Source organism: Thunnus maccoyii, chromosome 16 (genome assembly GCF_910596095.1).
Source record: "Thunnus maccoyii chromosome 16, fThuMac1.1, whole genome shotgun sequence".
Taxonomy (NCBI): Eukaryota; Metazoa; Chordata; class Actinopteri; order Scombriformes; family Scombridae; genus Thunnus; species Thunnus maccoyii.
In genome coordinates, this window is record NC_056548.1 from 25998775 (window position 1) to 26022305 (window position 23531).

The 23531-nt window shown below is 40.7% G+C and overlaps 2 protein-coding genes and 1 long non-coding RNA gene across 4 annotated transcripts in view; 2 read left to right on the top strand and 1 right to left on the bottom strand.

Annotated features, from left to right (window-relative positions):
- The window catches only part of trappc12 (trafficking protein particle complex subunit 12), a 36673-nt gene extending 18273 nt beyond the window's left edge, over positions 1 to 18400 (top strand). For both annotated transcript variants that reach the window (XM_042436889.1, XM_042436887.1), the window contains exons 4-12: positions 1915 to 2028; positions 4782 to 4920; positions 8750 to 8862; positions 9162 to 9234; positions 10450 to 10523; positions 12491 to 12589; positions 13820 to 13923; positions 15296 to 15383; positions 17064 to 18400. In XM_042436889.1, the coding sequence (XP_042292823.1) occupies positions 1915 to 2028; positions 4782 to 4920; positions 8750 to 8862; positions 9162 to 9234; positions 10450 to 10523; positions 12491 to 12589; positions 13820 to 13923; positions 15296 to 15383; positions 17064 to 17306 (1047 nt within the window). In that variant the 3' untranslated portion in view covers positions 17307 to 18400. The remainder of the gene's footprint in view (positions 1 to 1914; positions 2029 to 4781; positions 4921 to 8749; positions 8863 to 9161; positions 9235 to 10449; positions 10524 to 12490; positions 12590 to 13819; positions 13924 to 15295; positions 15384 to 17063) is intronic.
- A 320-nt stretch (positions 18401 to 18720) lies between these two features.
- adi1 (acireductone dioxygenase 1) lies at positions 18721 to 22067 on the bottom strand. Its single transcript, XM_042436890.1, has 4 exons — positions 21861 to 22067; positions 21208 to 21327; positions 20285 to 20464; positions 18721 to 19636 (listed from the first exon to the last, which is right to left on the bottom strand). Exons 1-4 carry the CDS (start codon positions 21984 to 21986, stop codon positions 19520 to 19522), a joined length of 543 nt encoding a protein of 180 aa, XP_042292824.1. The 5' UTR covers positions 21987 to 22067; the 3' UTR covers positions 18721 to 19519.
- Positions 22068 to 23089: 1022 nt separating this feature from the next.
- The window catches only part of LOC121913990, a 29486-nt gene continuing 29044 nt past the window's right edge, over positions 23090 to 23531 (top strand). The window contains exon 1 of the long non-coding RNA XR_006100429.1: positions 23090 to 23528. This is a non-coding gene — a long non-coding RNA (uncharacterized LOC121913990). The remainder of the gene's footprint in view (positions 23529 to 23531) is intronic.

The window sequence follows — 23531 nt, forward strand, 5'->3', positions numbered from 1 at the left end:
CCCATATCCCAGTCTCACACAGACAACCTAGAAACACACACACACTCACACCTGTCTTCTTATGCCCTGTGGCAGGGCAGCGGTGTACTGTAGCGTACTGTAGGATATGTGTGTGTGAGTGACTGCAGCTGCTTTTGGCCATCCTGGCTGCCTCCTCGTTTTCAGCTTCATTTCCCCCCCTAATGAAGATTCAGAGGCAGCGCAGCTACTGGCACAGGGCATGAGCGAGGGGAGGGATGAGGGAAGGAGCAATAGAGGAGGAAGCAATGACAGCGGGAGAAGAGGGGAGGCAGAAACCAGAGTTCGAAGAAAGGGAGAGGAAGGAGGCAACGGCAAGATGGAGGCAGGGGTGGAAGGAGGGGAGACTGTGGGAGAATTCACGAGGAGGAGAGATAGGCAGCGAGGCAGGCAAAAGAAAATAGTCTGGTGAGAGGAGGAAGAAGGGAAAGGCTGATGAGTTTTGTGATACAGATGACTAGAAAGAAAGTAGCCCTCTTTCCTCTCTGCTAATTAGCTCCCTGGCTGTGATGAATGGCACAGCACTTAGGACCCAATCGGCGAACCGACCTTGTCATGTGTGTTGATGGGGTGGGGTGACTCTACACCCCTCTCCCACCTCTGCACCCCCTCTTACCTATTGTGCCACCTCCTGTGGAAGCAGATGCTGCTAATATCTAGGAGTGTGCGTGTCTTTGTGTGTGTGTATATGTATGCACACACTCACCTGTCCACCATTTTTGTGTGTGTGTGTGTGTGTGTGTGGGCGCTTTGTCCTCCAGCCTCAATGGCTGGCAGTTCTACACACTTGTGTAAAGGCTTTCAATTGTGCGCCTACATACAAACACACCTGGCTTATTCACTATCCTTTGTTTCACAGCATTAGACCTCACATTATTATCAGTTGAAATTGATGATTGATGATTAGTAATGATGGAACAACCCTTTATTGCATCTAGGCTGTCCCAAATATTAACTCCTGTACATTTAAGGCCTAAAAAGATCCTTTGCTTTGATTTTTTCTTTCTTTTTTTTTTTAAACATTGTCTTCTAGAAGTCTTAAACGTCCTGTTTTTTTCTTACTGCACTACTTTTCCACTGAAAAATCTCACTGTTTGTTCAAATACCATCTGTGTTGTTGTTTTTCCCATTGCAGATATTAGGTTTGACATGTGATTAATTTGGCATTAAAAAGCTCTGTAAATGTATTCCATTCTATTACAACTTGGGTCTTATTTTCATTGGTTTTGCCATCATTTCTATGCGTAAATTTTGCACATACATTGATGGTCTGGGTCATGGTTTCCTAGAAATCCATCCAATAGTTGTCAGGAGATTTCACTAAAGCCAAAAATGTCAACATAATGGCATCAATAAAGGTAAAAATCATGGGATTACCAATGTGTGTTGCATTGATTGTCTGGGGACCATGAATGAATGAAAATCTTTAACCTGTTGGTGGTGATAAAAAGTCAAAGGATTAGGTCTTGTCTTCTGAGCACTATGAATGTTTGTACAAAATGTAGCTTAATGGAAATCCATCCAATATTTGTAAAGACTAAAAGACAAAAGCGTCGTCATGGTGGCACTAAAAGTAAAGTCAGTGGATGACCAAAGTAATCAGGATTCATCCTCTGGGGACCATGATTGTCTGATTTACAGACTGACATTGCCATGCTGCTACCATGACTAAAATGTTCCTCATGAAACTGTTAATAGATGCATTTGAACACTCAAAACCAGGTGCCTGATAGTGATACCTTGTTCGTAATGTGTCCTCTTGAGTGTGTTTGTGAGTATGATAAGTAGAATCACATTGATATATTTTATCCCCAGGTCTTTTTCCATATTTTCATCGTTCAGTCATGTTGGTGTGTGTTTCAGATCCTGTATGTTGTGTTTCTTCTCCCCCTGCAGAGCAGTAAGAACTGGCGGGCTGCAGTGGATCTGACAGGCCGACTGCTGACAGCTCATGGTCAGGGATATGGAAAGGCTGGCCAGCCAACCTCCCACACCACCGACTCACTGCAGGTAGCACGCCAGTGACTTTCTCTCTGAATCCATCCATTCATCTATCTGTCTATCTCTGGGTTTCTGTGGGTGTTGGACAGAGTTGAAGCCAGGACATGGCTCGTATGACACAATAATGTAATAATTTCCCAATCATAAGTGAAAATGAAATATATTTTGGACTTAACTTAGTTGAAGACAGACCTAAAAATATGCTTGTACTTGAATATTGTAATGAAATGCTCTCACTGATATTGTATAACCATTTCCCTGATTACTTAACACCCTATTTTTTGTCATTTTTTGGTTTCCAACCTGATGATATGATGATAATTTTGGATTTCACTTCGAGAGGATAGATGTAGAATTTGTCTTCCTCTATAATATATCTGCACAGTAGGTTAGGTATCATCTAACACAGACATCTGTAAAAAGGACGCATAGTTTTCATTGCTTTTATACATTCAGTCAGTGTTGATGTGAGCACAGTTTTTGTTCCTGTTTATGGGGCTCTATCCAGAAGATGGATGGCTGCATAAGCTCATTAAGAAGCCCACCCCCATGGTTGGTTCTATGCATAAGATCTGAGATGAATCAACCATGAATTAACCATCTTAGCAATTTTAAAGTCCAGGTTTAAAGGATGTGTCTTTAATGTGTTTTGTGGGTATTTTTTCTTTATTTCCCTAAGCTGGATAGCCTGAACTGTAGCCATAAAACAAAACATCATCCTCATTCCAAAGGGATATGCATCAGAACAAAATGATGAGTGCTGGGCAGCTCTGTTAACCTTTTACCACCCACTGTTCCACCCACAGGACCCAAGCAGTGGGTGGAACTGTCACGGACTGCTAGCACTATAAAAAGCTATACGCACATGAACTAAGGCTGCAACTAAATGTTACTTTTATTATCAATAAATCTGTAAATTATTTTCTCAATTACAAATCTAATATGAATATGTGATATATGTATTACTAATAGATGAGATTATTTCTCAAAAAAGGATGTCCTGCTGTATAAATAATCCAGGTAATGCAAGGCAGAGTATACAACTATACACCATGAGAATATGCTGTCTCCCTGCATTGAGAGCAGTCTGGCAGTGAGAAGTGCTATTTGTCCAAATTCATTTCAAGCCTCTAACAACTAATTAAAAATAGTAAATAATTCATCACACACATATACATTCACATCAGCTCCCTTTTTGCTCTGAAGTCTTCTCCAAATCCATCATAAAGATGTTCATCTGTTAACACTGAACTCCGCCAGGCTGTGTCGTCACTATTAGTTATGCAGCCCCTATTGACATCTGAGAGTCTGTGTTAACAGCAGGAGGCAGTGTTGTGGTGCTACAAAGTGACGACAGGGGTCGAGAGAACAGTTTCTCTGCGGGTTCACATGCTGTTTAGGAGCTTCTAGATCCTTCCATGTTGTTGTCTCTCAGAGACATAGTCCATCTCTGATTACTGATCAGATCAGGATACCGCTGCATGTGTCTGGGATTCTGTCCAAGTGCACTTGGCTCTGTGCTGTCAAAAGCTCTTGAATTTGCACAACATGGTCCTTGAACAGCCTGTGACCTCCAGATGTAGAGAAGGCCCACACAACAGTACAGCATTCTCTGTTGTCGGGTTTTGTTAAACGATTAAAACATTTGCAGTAACTCTACACTGCAGAGCTATAATCTTTAAGGATAGAAATACTATAAAGCATAGTGGGTTATTTCCATGGTGGTCCTCCAACGTACAACAAACACAAACAGTAAGACACCAGACAAACACAGAGGACCATCAGCTGGCAGAGGAACAATAAAGGGAACGGCACATGAACTGGGGTGGTATTGGCCTTTTTTAGCTAGATAACATATATTAGTCTGTTTATATGTCTGTTAACAAGAAATTGCAACACAGAAACACCAGAGAAATGTCAAAGATATATCTCAGTTTTGTTGTATTTGTGTTGTTGCTTATAGTTGTTATTAATACCTGATATTTATAGTTTTATTTCCAGTGATTTTTGCTGTTTAAAATATATTGTTTTTGGCCATCTTTATTAATTTTCCCTGTAACTTAACCTGTAATTATAAAGTGTCTCCACTCAGTAGTATATCTTGGTCAGAAGTCTTTAATAACCAAATTTAAGGGATACTTATATTAAAAATGTCATTATCGGCCTCAAAAATCCAGCATTGGTCAGGTCAGAATTGCAACCCCATAATGTAATTCCAAATAATGGACTCTATATATATAGATTAATGGATAATGACAATAATAGTAAGTCACAGCCCTAGAAAAATTAAAACTAGAGCCCAACGATATATCAGTCTCCTTCTGCACTCCAATATAAAAAAGGTTTATTTTTATGACATTATTATTTATTAAGCCATTTATATCATTTCTGTTTTTGTGAGTAGCATAAAGAGACTACAAACTACATTTCATTATACAACCTTATTTGTAAAATGATGATAATAAATGAATCTTGAATCTTGAACTACAGATTACTTAATAAATTCTGCACTAATGTAAGACCCAATAATGTAATAATGTATTACATTATAGATTAAGTTATTACTGTTGAAATGTTCTTACATTATTTACAGTTTCTATAGTACAATACAGCTGTGACCAGAGGACATTGGAGGATTTGCATGATGTATCTCTCCTCTGTGAACAAGAAGTGTTTCACAACTTGTATTTGTACTTGGAACTATTTGATTCATGTTTTATACATTTTACAAACAGAAGGAGGTGTGTTTGTGTGTGTTCCAGCTCTGGTTTGTGCGGCTGGCCCTCCTCACCAAGCTGAACCTCTTCCAAAATGCTGAGCTGGAGTTTGAGCCCTTTGGCAACCTGGATCATCCAGACCTCTACTATGAGTATTACCCGGCTGTTTACCCTGGAAGGAGAGGTATATACATGCATACACAGCCTGTAATAAACCATACCATCCTCCATCCTCTAGGGTAATTATTTATTACCTTTATGTTGTTGAGCGCTTCAGATGTTGATCCCCAGGACTGTTATATAGATACTCTTGCATGGTAAAATCATATCGTTTTTCAGATTTCATATGTCCAAAAGCTGTTATATAAATTTTCTTGAAAGGCTGGCTTAAGGGTTGAAAAGTATTCACGACTGTGCTGAAAAGCATCTCTTAAACTGGTATCTGTGAGTTTTGAATGCGTTATTAGCCCGGTCTCTGAAAAGATTTAGCATTTTACCCACGTTTTTTTAGGATGCACAAGCACACCACCACTGTCCTATTAAATATTCAAAGGAAAGTTTCTGCCAGGAGCTTGATATTAGACTGTATCGTTGAGAAGCTCCAACAACTCTACTTGTCTCCAGCAGTTCTTTGGTTTTGTTTTTCCTCTTTTTACACTGCATGAATTGCTCTCTAATGTATTCCCATTACTTTGGATCTGCTTCGCCCCTCAGGCTACCACAGTGAAGGCAGTAGCAGAGACACAGCTGCACACACACACACACACACAAAAGCAGACTTGATGCTACACCGCACAGCCTTCTAAAGAGAGCACCGATTGACTTTCCACTGCTCAATATTAAACGCTTTGTGCCCTGCTAGGTGCTCGCAGACAAAACTGGCACGAGCTTTGTAGCCTGGCATCAGAAGTCGAACATTTCTCCGGCCCAACGCTTGCATCGACTATCTATTACCCATGATCACACTCTTAGAACGCCTTAAGAGACGGCTGCCCATGTATCACTCTCCGAAGAATTAGGATTGACCGAGCGCTCGAGAAAGAATCAATGTTTGTCAGTTATTAATTTGTTTGCCAAATGAAAAGTTGAGTCCAATTTCAACTCAGAAATATTAAGACCTGAATGCCACATGCCTGAAAAGTAACATTCAATCATGTCCTTTTTAAAGCTGTATCTTTACACTGTCCTTTCAGTCTAGATTCCTTTCATGTATGAATCAATACATTAACAGAGAGAGAGAGAGAGATATATACCAGTCTTCTCAGGTAAAGTCTCAAGTAAAATGTGCTTGTGGTCAAACACTACTCTTTCCTGCTTCTTCGAAAAGGGTCCTCATGTTTTTTTACTCATCTGGATGGAAGAATATCAGCCTCTACACATGTGCTCTATAAAAAAAAAACACAGTCAACTGGTTACATGTCAGCCAAACAAAAAGATGGACACGCTGACAAGACTTGGAAAATGAATTAATATGCTGAGGCAGGCAGGTAGGCAGAAAGCAGGGGAGCTCCACGTCTTGTTAGTGGTCAAATGTCTGAAGCTGAATTCACCATATTTCCTCAAATAATAGCCGGGGCCTTTATTTACCTCAAACTGCAGAGGATACCAGGCCTTTATTGGAAACAGGCTTATATTAGAGAAAGCCTTTATTTCTAATTCCCTCTGTTTGATAAGTATATTTGCTCATATTTTAGTACGAAGCCTCCTTGTTTTCCTGATCTGCTTCCATTTGCTCTGTTAAATCGTTGTTACTACATTACCAGTAATCCACTTCCAACATGCGGAATCTAGCTGTACAGTAGCATGCGGGTAGCCCCACCCACCTAAGAGATATTTGATTAGCCACTAACTAAATGCAACAAAAGAACACCAAAATTTTATCTATTAAATTTAGGGATCAGTTTCACTTTCTTTACATTTTATTTCCTTACATTATGGGCTAAATTGTATTTCAAGGCCTTCTTTATACTCCCACATATGTTATACACGCCACATATGTGCTTCTGGTGGAAAAAAAAACCTTTTTATTTTGATTGATTTATTTTCTGCCTGAAAAACAATCAAATTTAAGATACTGCACCTGAAAAATATCAAAATAGGCCTTAAAAACATTTGTACTATGTGTGTACTCGCATCCTAAATACCCAGAAATAATTAGCTATGGTTGAAATGAAGTAATATTGCTCAGAAATCTGGCGTTTATAAAGTTTGCTCTGACTGTACCCTGAAAGCATTGGCAGGAATGCGTATCTCCTACAGGCTCTTGCACATACATGTGTGTACTTGTGTTGACAGAGCATGAGATGCAACAAAATAAGGACCAGCACATCAAAACATTGCTCCGTAGTGGTCAAAACCTCCTTAAAATATATTTTCCAGGGGCTTCACAGTGTTGTGGTTTCATAGGTTGTTTTCCCTCTCAGTTACAAAGTTGCTCCAACTCTTCTAACAGACACTGTAAAGGCATTAAAAGTCTTAATTTTAAGCTGATGAAACTTGCTGACACCCCAAGAGAAACAGAATAAAGAATTAAGCCAAGAGAGAGCCATGTTCGGTCAGCAGAAAGATAAAATAATGTAACAGAGTAGGGTTGGGCCTCGTCCATCACCAATGGCTGACAGTAATCAGCCACTGAGCCCTCCTCCATCGTAACATCATGATTTAAAAGCCCCTTCCTCTCGTCTTCTGTCCATCTTTTGCTGGGATTACATTATTAAATTACTCTTCTCTTGTTGGCTTTTTACTCACAAAGCTTTTATTGCACTCACAGTAACGACACCGGTGTAGTTGTCGTCGTCTCAAGTAAAACGTTATCTTCACTTCACCTGGTTCACTGTCTCCACCGCTGCTGAGCCCTGCCCTCAGTGAAACACGGAGAGCAGAGGAGAGAAACAACCATAAATGACAGCAAAACACAGTAGAGACTCACACTGAGCTGAAATTAAACACATATTTTGTTTCTTTAAGGAGTGTTGGGGGTCCCACCAACGGCTCCTGAAAACAAAATATGTTTATTTATGTTATTTACCTAATTTATGTGCACTTGTTTCATTTCAGCTCAGTGTGAGAGTCTCTACTGTGTTTTGCTGTCATTTACGGTCGCGCTAGTTTCTCTCCTCTGCTCTTTGTGTTTCACCGAGGGCGGGGCTCAGTCCCTCCACACACACACACACACACACACACACACACACACAGAGCAAAGGAGAGACAGACAGTGGTGAAGACTGTGAACCAGGTGAATTGAAGATGGACAGACACCCCCAACAAGAATCATCCATCACAATGTTTCACTGTGGACATCGTCATATGCCAGTTCGGTAGACATTGCTCCCTGTAACAGAGGGCAGTAATGCAGACACTGGGGTAAATGGGAAAAAGGAGAGTGTATTCTGTACCATAGATGGGTAGATAGGAAGCACAAGCAGATAGATGAGAGAGATAGAAATTGAGATACATAGACGGGTAGAAGCAGCAGCCAAAGATGGACCAGTGAGCTGAGCTTCAGATCTGATGACAATATCAAAGAGACCCTGATCAAAGCCCGGGGACTCACCTGAATACAGGCTCTTCCTCAAGGATATGTGTGCCTGTGTGTGTGTGTGCGTGTGCCTGTGTGTGTGTGTGAGAGAGCGAGAGACAGACAGTGTGAATGATGTAGAGGCTGAGAGAGACAGAGGGATGAGGCAGAGAGATGAGTGATGGAGCTGTGCAGCACACACAGAGAGAGAGATGAGAGGGTTTAATAAGCAGCCATACGTAGCTCAATGCCATCTGTAGGTTCCTGCCTCCAGGGCTGTGTGCAGTCTGTGTGTGGGTGGATGGGTTTATATTCTCATCTAGCGCTCTGTGTCTTTCTGTCTCTCTCCGCCTTCCCTCTCTTTTTTTTTTCCTCCCTCTCTCCCGCTATGGCCTCATCCCACCCTGTTTCTTACTTCCCCCCTTTCCCTCGCACATTTTCTCCCTCCGTCTCTTGTTTTCTTCTTGTCCTCCCTCCGTCTCTCCCTTCCCACCAGGCTCCATGGTGCCATTCTCCATGCGGTTGCTGCATGCCGAGCTTCCCCAGTACCTGGCCAAGCCCCAGGAGGCTCTGGACCGCCTGCACAATCTCAAAACCGTCTGCCTCACCGTTAGTACACACACACACACACACACACACACACACACACACACAAAAACACAGCCTCTGGATGAACATAAAGATATGCATACTCTGTAGTATTCACACAATAAAACTACACACCCACAGAAAAGCACATTAGCCATACAAATCCTTGAGCCCACCTGTGTAAACAGCCAAATATGGTTGGATTTTAGCATTATTGAATATGCAGATTCTAATACACACATGAAAAGCCTTCAGTGCTGGCAGTGAAACAACTTCCCCCTTTGAAGTTTGAATTCTCCCCCCCTCCCCACCCGTAACAGATTCTGGAGAACTTGGAGAAAGGCTTGGCTGAGGATGGCAGCATGATCACCCTAACACAGGAGAACAGGCAAGGTAAGCACACACACACACGCACCCACGCGCACAGACTTTTGGCTACAGACCTGGCCCCAGTCCCAGACTGCATCACACTGTGGGAGGAGAGTGAGGTCATGGGCCCCAGTGGGTAATACACACACACACAGACACACACACACACACACACACACACACACAAAGCACTGAAGCAGAGGCACACCTGGTGCAGGACTGCAGCATACCTCGGCCACACATACACACACTTTGAACCACACAAACACACCAATGCGGTGCTCTAAAAGTGTTTAGCACCTCACTGCTTCGGTACTCGCCCTGAATATCAAATGGTCTCTCCAGCCCTTCATGCCAAGCAGATCAATACAGATCAATCCGATCCAATCCACTCACACCTGCACAAGTGTGGTGGGGAAATAGGCAGGCACCTTAATCTGAAATTCACCAGTTTTTAGGTAGACACACGTCCACACAACCTAATGTAAATGGACTTCTCTTCTCAAAGACACAGAATTACATCTTAATGCAGTCTTCTCTCGTTCTTGTGTTTGCAGGTCTCGTGACTAAAAATTTTGCAACTTTTTCCAAGGCTGAGGGTCAATTTTTGAAAAAGGGACTAGAAGCCATTTAATCACCTAATTCAGGGCAATTAATAACAACAATATACATGCTGAAGTTGATCTAAATGTACCACGTCGCTTACTTGTAATTGGGTAAATTGGCAGGGTGACACGCGTATGAATGTATGTGTGAGGGTGCGCTGGTTCCGCCAGTTTCTCCCCTTCTAAAAGCAGTGTAATAGCTGTGCCCTCTGTCTCTCCTCTCCCTGCCCACGCAGACAGTCGGCAGTCAAGTCAATAACGCAGGGCCTTGCCTTCACACATCAGACCCCTACTGAGTGATTAGCTCTTCTCCCCCAACACACACGCAGAGACACACACGTGTGCAGCGATGAATACTAATAGGCCTGCACACAAGCTCTTCCACAGGGCGCACTGTCTGAGGGAAAGAGGAAAGTGGAGTGTGCCGCAGTGTCTTCCTCACCACCTCGCCTTAAAATAAACCCTGGTGTGGAGGGGGAGGAGGGGAGATGTAATGAGAGAGATAGAGGGATAAGGCGATGGAAGAGTGAGGGGGGGGGGAAAGGGTGACATTGCAGAGACGCCCAAAAAACCAGTTGAAAATAGGAAGTCACCCTAAAAAAAAATAATAAACCCTGTGTTTTCCTGTTTTTAGCGTCTCTTAAGCTGTGGAGGTCTCGTCTCAGCCGGGTCATGTACTCCATGGCCAACTGTCTGCTGCTGATGAAGGTATGTGTGTGTGTGTCTATTGTGTGTGTGTGTGTGTGTGTGTGTGTGTGTGTGTGTGTGTGTGTGTGTGTCGCACATACACACACAACCCAGTACAACCCAGTTGGGCTAACAAGCCACCTGTAGAGCAGAGCAGACACATTGAGTGAATGTGTCCCTGTATGCGTGTCTGAGTCTGCCTGTGTGTGTCTGCGGGAGAGAGTGTTTCTGTATGTGTGTGTGTGTAGGTGTGTGTGTGTGTGTGAGACTCAGAGATCTCTGATGCCAGGCTGGTGGAGGATTCACAGTGAAATCCCCCCAGACTGACCACTAATTGGATTCTTGGTCAGTGAGAGAGAGAGTGAGCGAATGAGAGAGTGAGAGGGAGAGAAAGAGAGGGGATGGGGTGTGGGTCAGACTGTAGAGAGAACCACAGTGCCATCTACTGGTGAGAGACCAAATTACAGTATTTGGTTTTAAATTTTCAGTATGCAAAACTAAATTGTTAAGGACCATACCAGTGATTATGCACATTGTAGGATGTAGGATGTTATTGCATCATTTTTTGTCAGTGTTTTATTATCTCTGTAAGGTAATGCAGTGCAGGATTTTCAAAGCAATACTGTATAGAAGTAAATATAAAAAAAGGCAGACATGATTGTCTGTGTGAGTGGTAACACAACTGAAGCAAGTTTCAGGAGTCTGCTATTTTTTAAATTGTATAAAAACAAGTGAGGAAAAACTCACATCTGGAATTCTCCTGTGCATGGGAAAATATTTAATTACAATATAGTGTGTGGATGATTTGTAGTTCAAGGATATTTCTGGCATTATTCTGATTTTTTTCTTATTTTCAACAACTAAGACCAAAACCAACAGTGCAACAGTCGCCTCACAGTACTCTCTGACTTTCTCAATCTGTCTGTGGCCCATTGGTTCCCTACTGAAATCTTTAAAAACAAGTCACAAATGTATAATTTCATTATTTAAAAAAAAGGCTCAGTAATTTTAAAACTGTTGGGCACTGTAGTTTTTGGCAAAGTTACATAAACAGGAGGAAGGGGGACTATTTTCAGCAGCGGATTAATCCACATGTGGTGCTCTACTAAGTATTTCCAGCAGCATGATTATGTGTGTGTGTGAGATAAATTACAGTGTGTGTGTTAATGGTAATGAAGGAAAATGTCATCCAGTGTAACAGTGTGACTCATTGATGTGTTTTTAATAGTTTTGGGGAAAATAAGATATATCAGGCTTTGGATACACACACACACACACACACACACAATACATGCTAATAACACCAAATCATTGTTGGTTTTGGTCTGCACATGGGATTTGTTGACAGTAAGAAAATGTATAATATCACCAGTGAACAGCCACCTCATATCAGCACCGTGTCCTGAATAAAACTCCAAATTTGTGGTGATGAAGTGTAGTGAAGTCCGACTCTAGACTACATCATCCATTTACTGTGACACAGTACAGTCAACAGTTAATAAAATAAGGTGCATTTGATAGTTGCATGCTGTATGAGATTTTAAGTCCAATGTCAAGAGTTTTGCACATTGAGTCAAATCAATCATAAACTACTGTATTTCACTACATACATATATGCAGTGCACACTCTCTCTATCCACACACACACACACACACCCTGCTGACCTCTCTCCCTCGCCCTGCTCAGCAGTCCAGTCACCATGTGAGCGATGTGTAGCAGTGCAGTGTGGGAGGTGGGAGGAGGGTCACATTGCCCCGCTAATACTCCATATGTTTGATTAATGCCCTCTCTCTCTCTCTCTCTCTCTCTCCACGCCTCAACTCTGCTCTTCTTTACCTCGCTCACCCTCCACCTGTTTCTGCCTCCCGCCGCTTACCTCACTTTACCTCACTCGTCTTTGACATCTCTTACCTTTACCTCTCTCGCCCTCCGTTCTTAACTCGTGTTTTTCTTTACCTCTTTTTCTCTTCCATCTCTCTCTCATCAGGACTATGTTCTAGCTGTGGAGACTTATCATTCCATCATCCAGTATGAACCCCAGCAGAGAGTGCAGCTGCTCAGTGGCATAGGACGCATCTTCTTGCAGGTCCACCCATGTGCACACACACTTACACACACACACTTTTACAGGTTAACCATACATGCTGTTGTTTTGTTATGCTGTGAAACTGCATTATGTAGAGAAAAAGTAAAACTACAATGAAAATTAGGAGTGGATAGTATTGATTAAATCTCAGATGACAGCACATGTAATTTTATATCACGATTTTGTAAATTTCCTGCAAAAATAGGTAAAAGCAGGACAGGAATGTCAAGTAATGTCAGCAAATTAAATACTAATGACAAATCAACATATTTATTACATTGATGCAAAGGTTATATAAGAGCCCAGTAACCCACTTAATGACTATTTATTGTTTCATGGTGTATATCATCAGATCATCAATGTTAAAGGAAAGGTTTAACATTCAAAATACAGATATTTGCTTCTTTCCAGAGCAGGATAAGAAGATCAGTACCACTCTCATGTGTATGTGTTCAGTACAGAGTTGGAGTTAGCTTAGCTTAGCAAAATGACTGGAAGCAGGGGAAACAGCCATCTTGACTCTGTACAAAGTGTACAAAACTCTGTTTTTAAAATCTATACGTAAAAAGCCCAGCACTTGTGCAACATCCCTCTCTACAGCACGGGTTGCCTGGCAACCTCACGGTGACAGTAAATCTCTGGAAGTCACTGTATTTGGCTGTTGTTTGCTAATAAATGGTTACAACATGTAACTCCTCATTATTAGTATTTGATCCTCTCATGTAACTGTAGAAAAAGAAAGTGGTTTCCCAAAATATAGAACTGTTTATTTAATTTCTCTGTTTGAGATCAGGAGAATAAAAGTGGATCAGGACATCCCGCTCTTTGTCTTTCTCACTAGAAATGTTGGTAAGAGTCACTAGGTCAGTTCAGTATTCCATCCATGATACACACAACTATTCCTCGCTATGCTGCTAAATACTATCTAGTCAATCTGTTTTCTTATGTGAGTTTATTATATCTTTTCTCAATGTTCCTCAACAAAGGATCACTGGAGTCTCCAGGAAAATTCAATGTCACATATATTTATGTTGCTACATACCCATGAGCCTCAGCCACCCGTGTGTGTATCCTTTGCTGATGCAATGAGTCAGTTTTCACTTGAGGATCATGAAATGTAATCTAATTTATTTGAATTGGTTCTTCCTCCATGTACAATATACAGTATACTCACACCTTAATACACACACAAAGAGCAGTGGTTAATGCATTGCTGCTGCTTTTTTCCAGATCGGAGACATTAAAACAGCAGAGAAGTATTTCCAGGATGTGGAAAAAGCCTGCCAGATGAAAGGGAGCCAGCCCAGTCACACCACATGTGTGCTGATGAACAGGTATGTGTGTGTGTGTCATGCGTTTATCGACTCTGTACAGTGTGTGTTACTTTATTCTGCTCAGGACCATTTTTGGCTCCACAGTAGCGGCACTTCCTTCAGGGCTTTTCGCAGGTTCGTGCTTCCTCCTGGCGTGTGATTTAGCACAAGAGGTCACACCTCTGTAGCTCTGGCCTGAGGAGATATAGAGTATGAGGCACAGCTCAGGTGACAGAACCCATCTCGCTCACACTGGGTGTGTTGATGCTCACTTTACAAAGGCAGGTGATTGATATCGTCATACACTCTTGTTATTTATAGTGTTTGGTTGTTTTTATTTATACTCTTTTAAATTGGTACTAACGTAGAGTTAGCTGTAAAAAGCAGGCTAACCACATGGGGAATAAAACTGGAATTAAAACAAAATGTCATAGATTGACATAATCCTGCTCCCAAAGTACAAGGCAACATCACATCCACTCATATCATAACCATCAACTATCAAGACATGTAAATCTAGAAATATCAACGTAGAATTCTGTCATTCTTTCTGACCATCCGACTATGGAAACCCTTTATATACCATCGGTGGCTGTCCTCCAGAACTCATAGAACCATAGCAACATACATAACTCTCATTTAGAGTTGTAATTTGACACAAGATTGCAAAATAGAGAGCTTGGAACCATCAGTTGTTGGGTTGCTGTTACCTGTGAGTGAAACACGAGCCATTATAGCGACAATTAGTTGGTTGTACTGATTAAGAAGGCTGAAAAACATGGCTGAAACTCACGCAGTGTTGACAGTATTGACATCAAATTCTTAGTGATGATTACAAGAAAAACATGGGAATTTCTCCCCATAAATTTAGGAAATGGGGTAAACAAAATCAGGGTACCCAAGAAAAGTGGCAGTTCTAGATTTGAAAAGGAAAATATCAGCCTAAAACACCAGTTCAATATGCTGTTCCGATACTGTTGTATAATAAAGTCACTATAAAAAAAGACAAATATCTGTATAAGCTGGAGGGAGGAATGCCAAGACTTGAATTGATAATATTGACTAGCCTGCAGAAACCTCAACTTCATCCAACACGTTTGGGTTGAGCTATAAAACCAACCGCATGCCAGACCTTAACACCCAACATTAGTGACTGATCTCACTAATGCTCTTGTGGCTGTGGCATATTAATGCCTGTGATTTGGGAATGACATGTTCAACAATAACATGTGGGTGTGATGACTGGATGTCCACATACTTTTGGCCATGAATACATGTTCAGTCGCAGCTCCAGTATGAAAACACTTGTTCTTGTTTCTGCCGTGTTTGTGTTGTTGGGTCATATTTCATCATTATATGACTCTGTCGTTGTATATGTGTGTATGTCTTCCAGAGCGTTCGTCTACCTCAGTCAGAACAACTACGCTGAAGCACACGCATCCTTCATTGAAGTTTTAAAAATTGACCCAAAAAACCCTGTGGTAAGTGCTGCCACATCCACTACACTGTAATACACCACAAGTGTTTCACTCTACAGCAGCGTTAAATGCTGGAGATGAGCTCAAATTACAGAACTGGTGAAATTATTAGCTTTATATTATATTAGTGGGATCTGCTTAAATTAATCTCCTGCTAAAAGCAAGCTGGAAGTTCCATATAGGAAGACACTCTCTGATATTGTTTGATATTCATAGGTCCTTAAAACATTTATATAATTTAAAATTGAAACCATTAAATAGTACTAAGATCTTTTTGTTTGGGTTTTTTTGGATGGAATAGATTGGAACAATCAGCCTTCATCTTCAAGATTCATTTATTTTTATCATTTTACAACACAAGGTTGGATAACGAAATGTAGTTTGTAGTCCCTTTATGCTACTCACAAAAACAGATATTATATAAATGGATTAATAAATAATAAGTCATAAAAATAAAACTTTTTTTATATTGGAGTACAGAGGATGAATTGAGGAGTCTCACAGCCTGAGGAAACTTTGATCCAGATATGATATTAGTTGATATTATATACAGATACTGTAATAACATTCCTTACATTTATATAAAATGTTGGACTATCATTCAGTATTTTAGGAAATAAGCTTATTTTCTTCTTATTTCTGAGAGTGAGATAAGAGGATCGATACCAATTTCATGTCTGCATTCAGTACGGAGCTGTAGACAGGTAGCTAGCTTAGCCTAGCTTAGCATAAAGACTGTAAACGGGGAAACGGCCACCATGGCTCTGCCCAAAGTTCAAAAATACAACTACAAACACCTCAAATCTTGTTTGTTTAATCCACACTCAAACAGAAATGTAAAACCAGTAGTTAGTGGTTTTAGGGGGAGTTATGTGCTGGAACTATTTATTGACAAACAACCATGTATCCATCCACCCAGGACCTCTCTCCAGGAAGCTGCACACAGTCCCTGTGCCCTGCTGTTTATCACCAAGAAATAGTTCAACTCCCCTTGAAACTTATCTTTTTGTGTTTAAATTAAACAGATTAGATACAAGATGTTACTTGGGGAGCTTTGCACAGAGCCAGACTAGCTGTTTCCCCCTACGCTCAGTCTTCAGCTAGGCTAGGCTGAAGCTAAGCTAACCACATCCTGACTCCAGCTCTGTAATTTTCTCATGTCACTCACGGAAAGAACGTGATTAAGTGTGTATCTTCCAAAATTTGGAAGTATTTCATTAATTAACATAATCATCCCTTTTTTCTTTATCCATTTTTAATTTTAGTCTCTACATTTTGGTTATTTTAAACATCATTTCAAATAACCTTCAGGGGACAGTTCATGAAGTGCTATCGATTCATCCAGGTGATTATGGTTGTATGAAGCTCATCCCAGTACTATGTGCTGAAAGTAATCTCATTTGTGGAACTCAAGTGGCAAAGATTTAATTCAAAATTTTAAAGGAAAGCTGCAGTATTTTTCTACCTGGGTCCTATTTTCCCATCTTTTTGTGTGTAAGTGACTAATGGGGACAACAGTTTTTGAAATTAGTCCCGGTCCAGATTGAAAAAGTTTTCCTTTCACAGCAGCGTAGTTCCAAATAGAACAACACAGATGATGATGATGATGATAAGTTGACATTTAAACTCCTCTGTCCATGCCCATTCCCTCCCTCCCTCCCTCCCTCCGTCAATACATCCCAGGCCAATAACAACGCAGCAGTGTGCCTGCTCTACCTGGGCCGGCTGAAGGAGTCCCTGGGCCAGCTGGAGGGCCTGGTGCAGCAGGACCCTGCACACTACCTCCACGAGAGCGTCCTCTTTAACCTGACCACTATGTATGAGCTGGAGTCATCGCGCAGCACCCAGAAAAAACAGGCGCTGCTGGAGTCTGTGGCCTGCCGGGAGGGGGACAGCTTTAACACACAGTGCCTCAAACTGGTCTAAGAGGCAAGAGGATGGACTGGTAGAGGACATACACACTACTGCATTGTCCTCTGTGGGACAGGGAATAACACCTCAAGAGTAAAATATATAGAGGAGGAGAGAGAACTAGCTCCTGTAACAGAAAAGTAAATGTTTAATGCTTGGTTTGGTTTTCCAGAAGTATGTTGATTTTATCGATCTGTCAGCACTGCTTTTCTTCTATAAAATAGATTCAGGAAGCCAAACCCAGGTACACATTTCATCTCATGTGAGCCCGCAGGGGGGGACTCCTGTCCTATTGAGGGGGTGACCCAGTAATAACAAACAAAACAAAACAGCGGCCAGCTCACATCTGCTGCTGGAGTGACATTTTGGGAGGTGCAGGAGTCGATGTTAAATTTAATTTACAGATTAAAGGAACGGTTTCGAAAATTAGACGAAAAGATGGATACCACTCTTAAACGTCATCTGTCTCTCGGCAAGAAAGCGCATTTCAAAATATGTCAAACTATTCCTTTAAACTCATTTTGATCAAAGAAATCCCGGTCCCATTACTACAGAGGAATCATGAAATGAAGTATTTGTGGTTTGAAGAGACCTCAGTATACAGATGTTCATTGCACTACAGACTGGTAGTGGTTTTAAGGGAGATGCAGGCTCATAATGTGAGACTTGACACGGGCATTATCCAGAGCTTCAGCGTGCTTAAAAGACTAAAGTGTCCACAGAGGTCCTTTTATAAAGCTTCTTCCTCCCCTTTTCTCAGCAGACACCTGTAACACTGGATTAACAGTCAAAGACCACTTGATTTCAGCTGTCTGCTTGTGCTAGGTTCATTAACTCACACAGGAAAACATAAATAAGCCCTTCAGATTGCAGCGTATCCTCTCCACTAAACAAAACATGTAAAATATTAAATATCCAAAATTGTACATATCAGAGTAGGTGATTTCTTTCTGTTAAATGATATCAAAATGATTTTCTTGCTAAATCTTTTATTGATTTATCCTGTTGGATCTTTAATCATCACTGTTTACAGATTGTGTTTATCATATTTATGTATATTAAAAATGGAATTTTGTTTTATCCTAAATAAAATGCATCTTTTAAATTAACTTGTCTGGTTTAATGGAAAGAGTTCAGATGACAAAAGATAAAAGACAGAAATCAGACTTATGATAGCATCAAGTTTATTTTCAGTTCCAACAAAACAACAGACGCTCCGCCGCAACATCTCTAGCTACTGATTCAGAGAGGTTTTGTATGAAAATAGAAACTGCATATTAGTTGCATAATTCAGATTCATAACATGAGGTAAGTTTAACAACACTTAACATAAAAAACAACCAATTTAAGGGAATAAGGCACTACAGATTGTCCAGTGGTGAGAAAAGTATTTAGACTTAAATAGCAATACCCCATTACAAGTCCTGCATTCACACATCTGCTTAAGTACACTAGTATTATACTTTTACTTTTAATGTCTGAGTACTCATACAGAATGGGCCCCTTTTAAAATGTTACATACTATTCCATCTCTGAATCCATCGGCTATCAGTCTGATGACGATTTAGCTTCTGGGGCCAATATTTCAGAGGTTCCAGTGTAGCCAGCAGATATGAGAAGGGTCTATCTGCAGTCCTACAGACCTACATGACACACCCACTTTACTACATGACACACCCACTTTACTACACAACTTGTTCCATGTCCTACAGATGCATTCATATGCAGATATCTGTTTATGGAGATTACACATTATTAAATTGTCATTAATGATGGATTAACCTGTAAGCAGCATTAAAATCTAGATAGTTGAGATGAAGCTATTTTTAACTTCTTTGTATGTGCATAATGTTATTATCTAATCATGTGTTTTGTATGTAGAATCTAAATCTAACCAGTAATGATAGTTGTCAATTGTAGGAAAGTGAAAAATAGTTTTTCACTCTGAAATGTAAAAGTGTAGCATAAACTAGAAATACTCATACTTCAAATTGTGTATTGTAAAGTAAAATACTTGAGTAAATGTACTTACTTTCAGTCTACATTTCATTTACCACTAAAAAGCATCTCAGTACATAACATCTTTGCTACAGGAGATCTTTCTGAACATTCTGACTTAAAACCTTTTTAGTGGCCCGGCACGATCACATCAGAGGTTCTGCATCTAGTGTGAACAGTGTTCATATGGAGTTGACTTTGTAGCTGATGTAGTCTGCCGCAGTTTTCTCTCAGGACTCCTGCAGAGATGTCACGTACTTCTTACGGATGTCAAAGTCATCAGCGGGCCGGTTGTGAGCTTTCCACACCGGCTCCCCCACAAACAGCCTCATGGCTTTAGTGTAGTTCTGCAGAAACAAACACATAATTTCATTATTGATTAATCTGTCAATTATTTTCTCAATTAAACCATTAGTTGTTTGGTTGTAAAATGTCAGAAAGTGGTGAAAAATGTCCGACACCGTTTCCTACTATACTATCATGCTACCAAAGACACCAGAAAATATTCACACTAAATTATTATCGATTATCAAAGTAGGTGAAAATTAATTTTATAGTTGGCAACTATAAATTAACCGTTGCAGCTCTACATTCTTTTAATATGTTAATGTAACTGTCACTTTGTGCTGTCAATATTTGCTCTGGTCTTATTCAAATATTAGTCTTTTCTGCAGCAATGAAGCAGTTTCCCCTCAGGCATCATTTAAATTTCATCTCATCTAATCCAGTATGCTGAGGTGCACTGTGAGACTGTCAGTGTTGAGCATCCATGCTACCCAAGATTGCTAAAAAACATTTAACTACATGCAAGTTTTTCAAAGGAATGTGCTGTCATATCAGTGAAAATCACCAACATGTATCCTGGTGAATTATTCAATCCAACTGACGTTTCTATCATTTATACCTCTCATCTAGTTGATTCTTGTATCTTTGGGGTCAGTAATATTCTGTCTATTTGTCTGCCTGTTTTCATGTAATTTAGCAGTCAGACGTACGGTCTCGTCCATGGTGAAGCGGTGGTAGATGCCGGCCGGCAGGGTGATCAGGTCGCCCTTGCTCATAGCGATTCTGATCCATCTGTCCTCCTTGTCCCTGACATCAAAGTAAGCCCGGCCGTCTAGGATGTACCGGATCTCATCGTCCAAGTGCAGGTGTTCCTCAAAGAACATCTTCAGCTGAGAGGACAAACAAGAATGGTATTTGCTTCAATGAATTATCAGGCTTCATACCTAGTACATATGGAAACTGTATAATCAGACCCCCCAGGAAATTGCAATTATGTGATCACAATAATAATACACCCCAGCATGAAATGACCAAATCAACAAACTGCTTATGACAACAAAAATGATGCCATAGACCAAGAAAACAATTCCCAAATGTGGTTTGCAATTAGTTAGTCAGAAGAATACAAGTTGATGTTGTATGGAACAGATGGAACTCATGTACTGTATTTTCTTTTATGTATAACTTTGAGCTCATGGTTCTCATGTTCAGAAAATACATTTAAAAATTAGCACAGAAATACAGTTGTTTCTGTGATATGCAGTATGCTTTTTATAGAAGGAACTGATAACATCATTGGTAGTAGTTTGTTGTTTTTTTAAATCACATTATTTTCCTTTGCTTGCATTTTCAAAAAGAGCAAATAAAACATCACAGATTGTAAAGCAATTTATGAGAAAAGCTGCTGCAAAATCAAACATTTTTAGTCACAATAATCTGTGAAATCCTGGAGGGACTGAATCATCGTCTTCACCACTGAGTGCGTAAACCTCTGTGGAGCATAATGTTACTTCACTCTGTGAAACATCTTCTCCAACAAAGTGACAGTATCTCAGTATAAAATGATTACTGTATTTGATTTTTTTTTTAAAGATATGATCTGATTTGAACTGTGTAACAAGTGTAAAATGACCTTTTCCTCATAGTTGGGCAGTGTGTCCTTGTGAATAGTGATGATGTCCATATAGGAGTAGCCTTGGTCCTTTCGGATCTGCAGCAGCTCTGGGTCTGTTTCATAGATATCAGCATTCAGCTGCAACCACAGGACAACAGTTCTGATCAGCAAACAAACTGTGGAAACTCAAATCTGTTTTGTAATTTAATACATTTTTACACATCACAGCAGTTGGCCCCTGATAGCGCCTCTCATGTGCGGTCATGAGATTAGAGGCACAGACTGGGGCTTAACTAGCAGTAAGAAATTCGCTGAAAACTGAAACTCATTTTTTTATTTGTGTGTTTATTTCCACATGTCCTCAAGCTTAAAAACGGGTTTTTATTCATAACATTTCCTTCCAACAGTTAAGTTGAACAACTTAAGAACTAACTTACACACCAAATGTTGACATATGTGTCGTCGTCTCTCAGTTCGGGCGCTCTTCTCATTAGTTATGTAAGTTAACACAAAGCAGAGTTCAGCGAGGGTTTGCAACTTAATATTGTACATATACTAGACATAAAACACAAACTTTATCTTTAGCTATTCAGATAATAAATGTTTAATTTACCGTAGTTAAGCTTTTACATAGAAACTTAAAGGCAGCAGCTAGCGTGGCTGTAACTTACCTTCCAGTGCAAAACGCCGATCTTTTTTAATTCCTCCAGAGAAACAGGCTGGTTCGGGTTCAGTCTGTGCGGCTTTCTCTGGTCTTCATCAGAGCTGTCGATGTACCAGGCTTCTATCCCCGACATGCTGAAGCTACAACCACAGGACCTCTTCACAGGTGGACCATGGATCTATCTGGACGCTTGCGCTTCTTCTTCGTCTTGTGTATTTCCGGCAGGCTAGATGCTTTGCGGCACATTGCTGCCCCCCGCAGGTCGGGATTAGGTTGCAGTCTGTTTCAAAATTGTAATCCTGTTGCGGCGATGAATTCAAACACTGTTTTGACAGTCTTTGACTGGTTCTCAGTGAGAATAAGAAGGCTCCTCATTGTGACTGACTGTATTCCCACATGTGATAATGTGGTATATAACTGTGCTCTTCATACAGGCTGTATGCCATAAGTAGATGTTTAACAGTTTGTTGTTTTCTGAAGGTTCCACACAGTCCATCCTCATGCTGCCCATCTTCACTATAGATCCCGTGCTAATCCACAGTGTCCTAGTCTTAGTGTGGTCATAACGGCAGTCTGCCTTCTCTCGTTGCCCATATAGCAATGCTCTGTCTTTACACTCTTTTGTATCGAGAGGAAATGACGATCCTTCTTTTCAATTTCCCACTTTTTCTGCCACACAGCTGTTATGTTTTCTATGATGACAGATCAACATTCAGGTATCCTGATACATACACTCACATCAATGTCTCATCAGTGCCCTTTTAGCTCCCATGTCTGCTGCCTCATGCCCTTCCACCCCAACATGAGCTGGCACCCAAAGAAAACCCATCAAGTCTCTGACCTGTTCAGTTTTATACAACAGAACCAACAGCTCCACCACAAGGTCTGGTCGAGCCCCTAACTTGTTTTCTTTCAGTATCATCAGAGCTGAGGCTGAGTCTGAGCATATGACTGCCCTTCTCAGCCTGACCTCCTCTACCCACTGTAGTGCCCACATTACAGCTATTAGCTCTGTCTCAGACAGTCATTTGAGCTTTACAGTTTCAAGGTCTGTTTGCTTGTGTTGTATCAGCTCTCAGATGTATATCGCTTTGGACAAAGGCATCTGCTAAATGAAAATGTAAATTGTAAACTGTCTGGGATTTAAAAGGCAAAGACTGATTTTCCAGTTTTGGGATCTTGGACCCCATCTGCATAAATCTGGAAATAATGTTCCCAGTTGTTTTTTAGCCTTTCTTTACCATGCACGGATATGCAGCACTGTCATATGTTCTTATGCTTGCTGATATACTGAAGTCTATTTCTGGTGTGGGTAGAATCCATGGTGGTATAACTGACCAGTGTATCTGAGAGGCCTCTAGCTTCTCCACCTCTTTACCCATACTGAAAATGAAACACTCTTTTTTTTCTCTCCTTGATGTCCCCTTGGTGTAACTACTGCATTGCCAATTATACAACAGGTTGTTCCGACCAAGCAATCTGATTGGTCAACTAGACATTTAGAACGTGCTCAAATCAGCATGACAGCACACCTTGCCGTGCTCAAACGAAAAATGCCTCATCACTAAAACTATTACTCCGCCGTTCATTAGAACTACAGACCGTGACGTCGCGCTAACGGACGGTCAGGAACGAGGCGCTTCCTGACCACAACACTGTCGTGCTAACTATGACGGTA

Bases quoted from the DNA above. Each gene is read 5' to 3' on its own strand.
- adi1 (XM_042436890.1), bottom strand. From the start codon at position 21,986: ATGTCGGGGATAGAAGCCTGGTACATCGACAGCTCTGATGAAGACCAG. The intron at 21,328-21,860 runs GTAAGTTACAGC...CTGTGGTTGCAG, and splicing joins TCGGCGTTTTGCACTGGAAG to CTGAATGCTGATATCTATGA. The intron at 20,465-21,207 runs GTCATTTTACAC...TTGTCCTCTCAG, and splicing joins TGCCCAACTATGAGGAAAAG to CTGAAGATGTTCTTTGAGGA.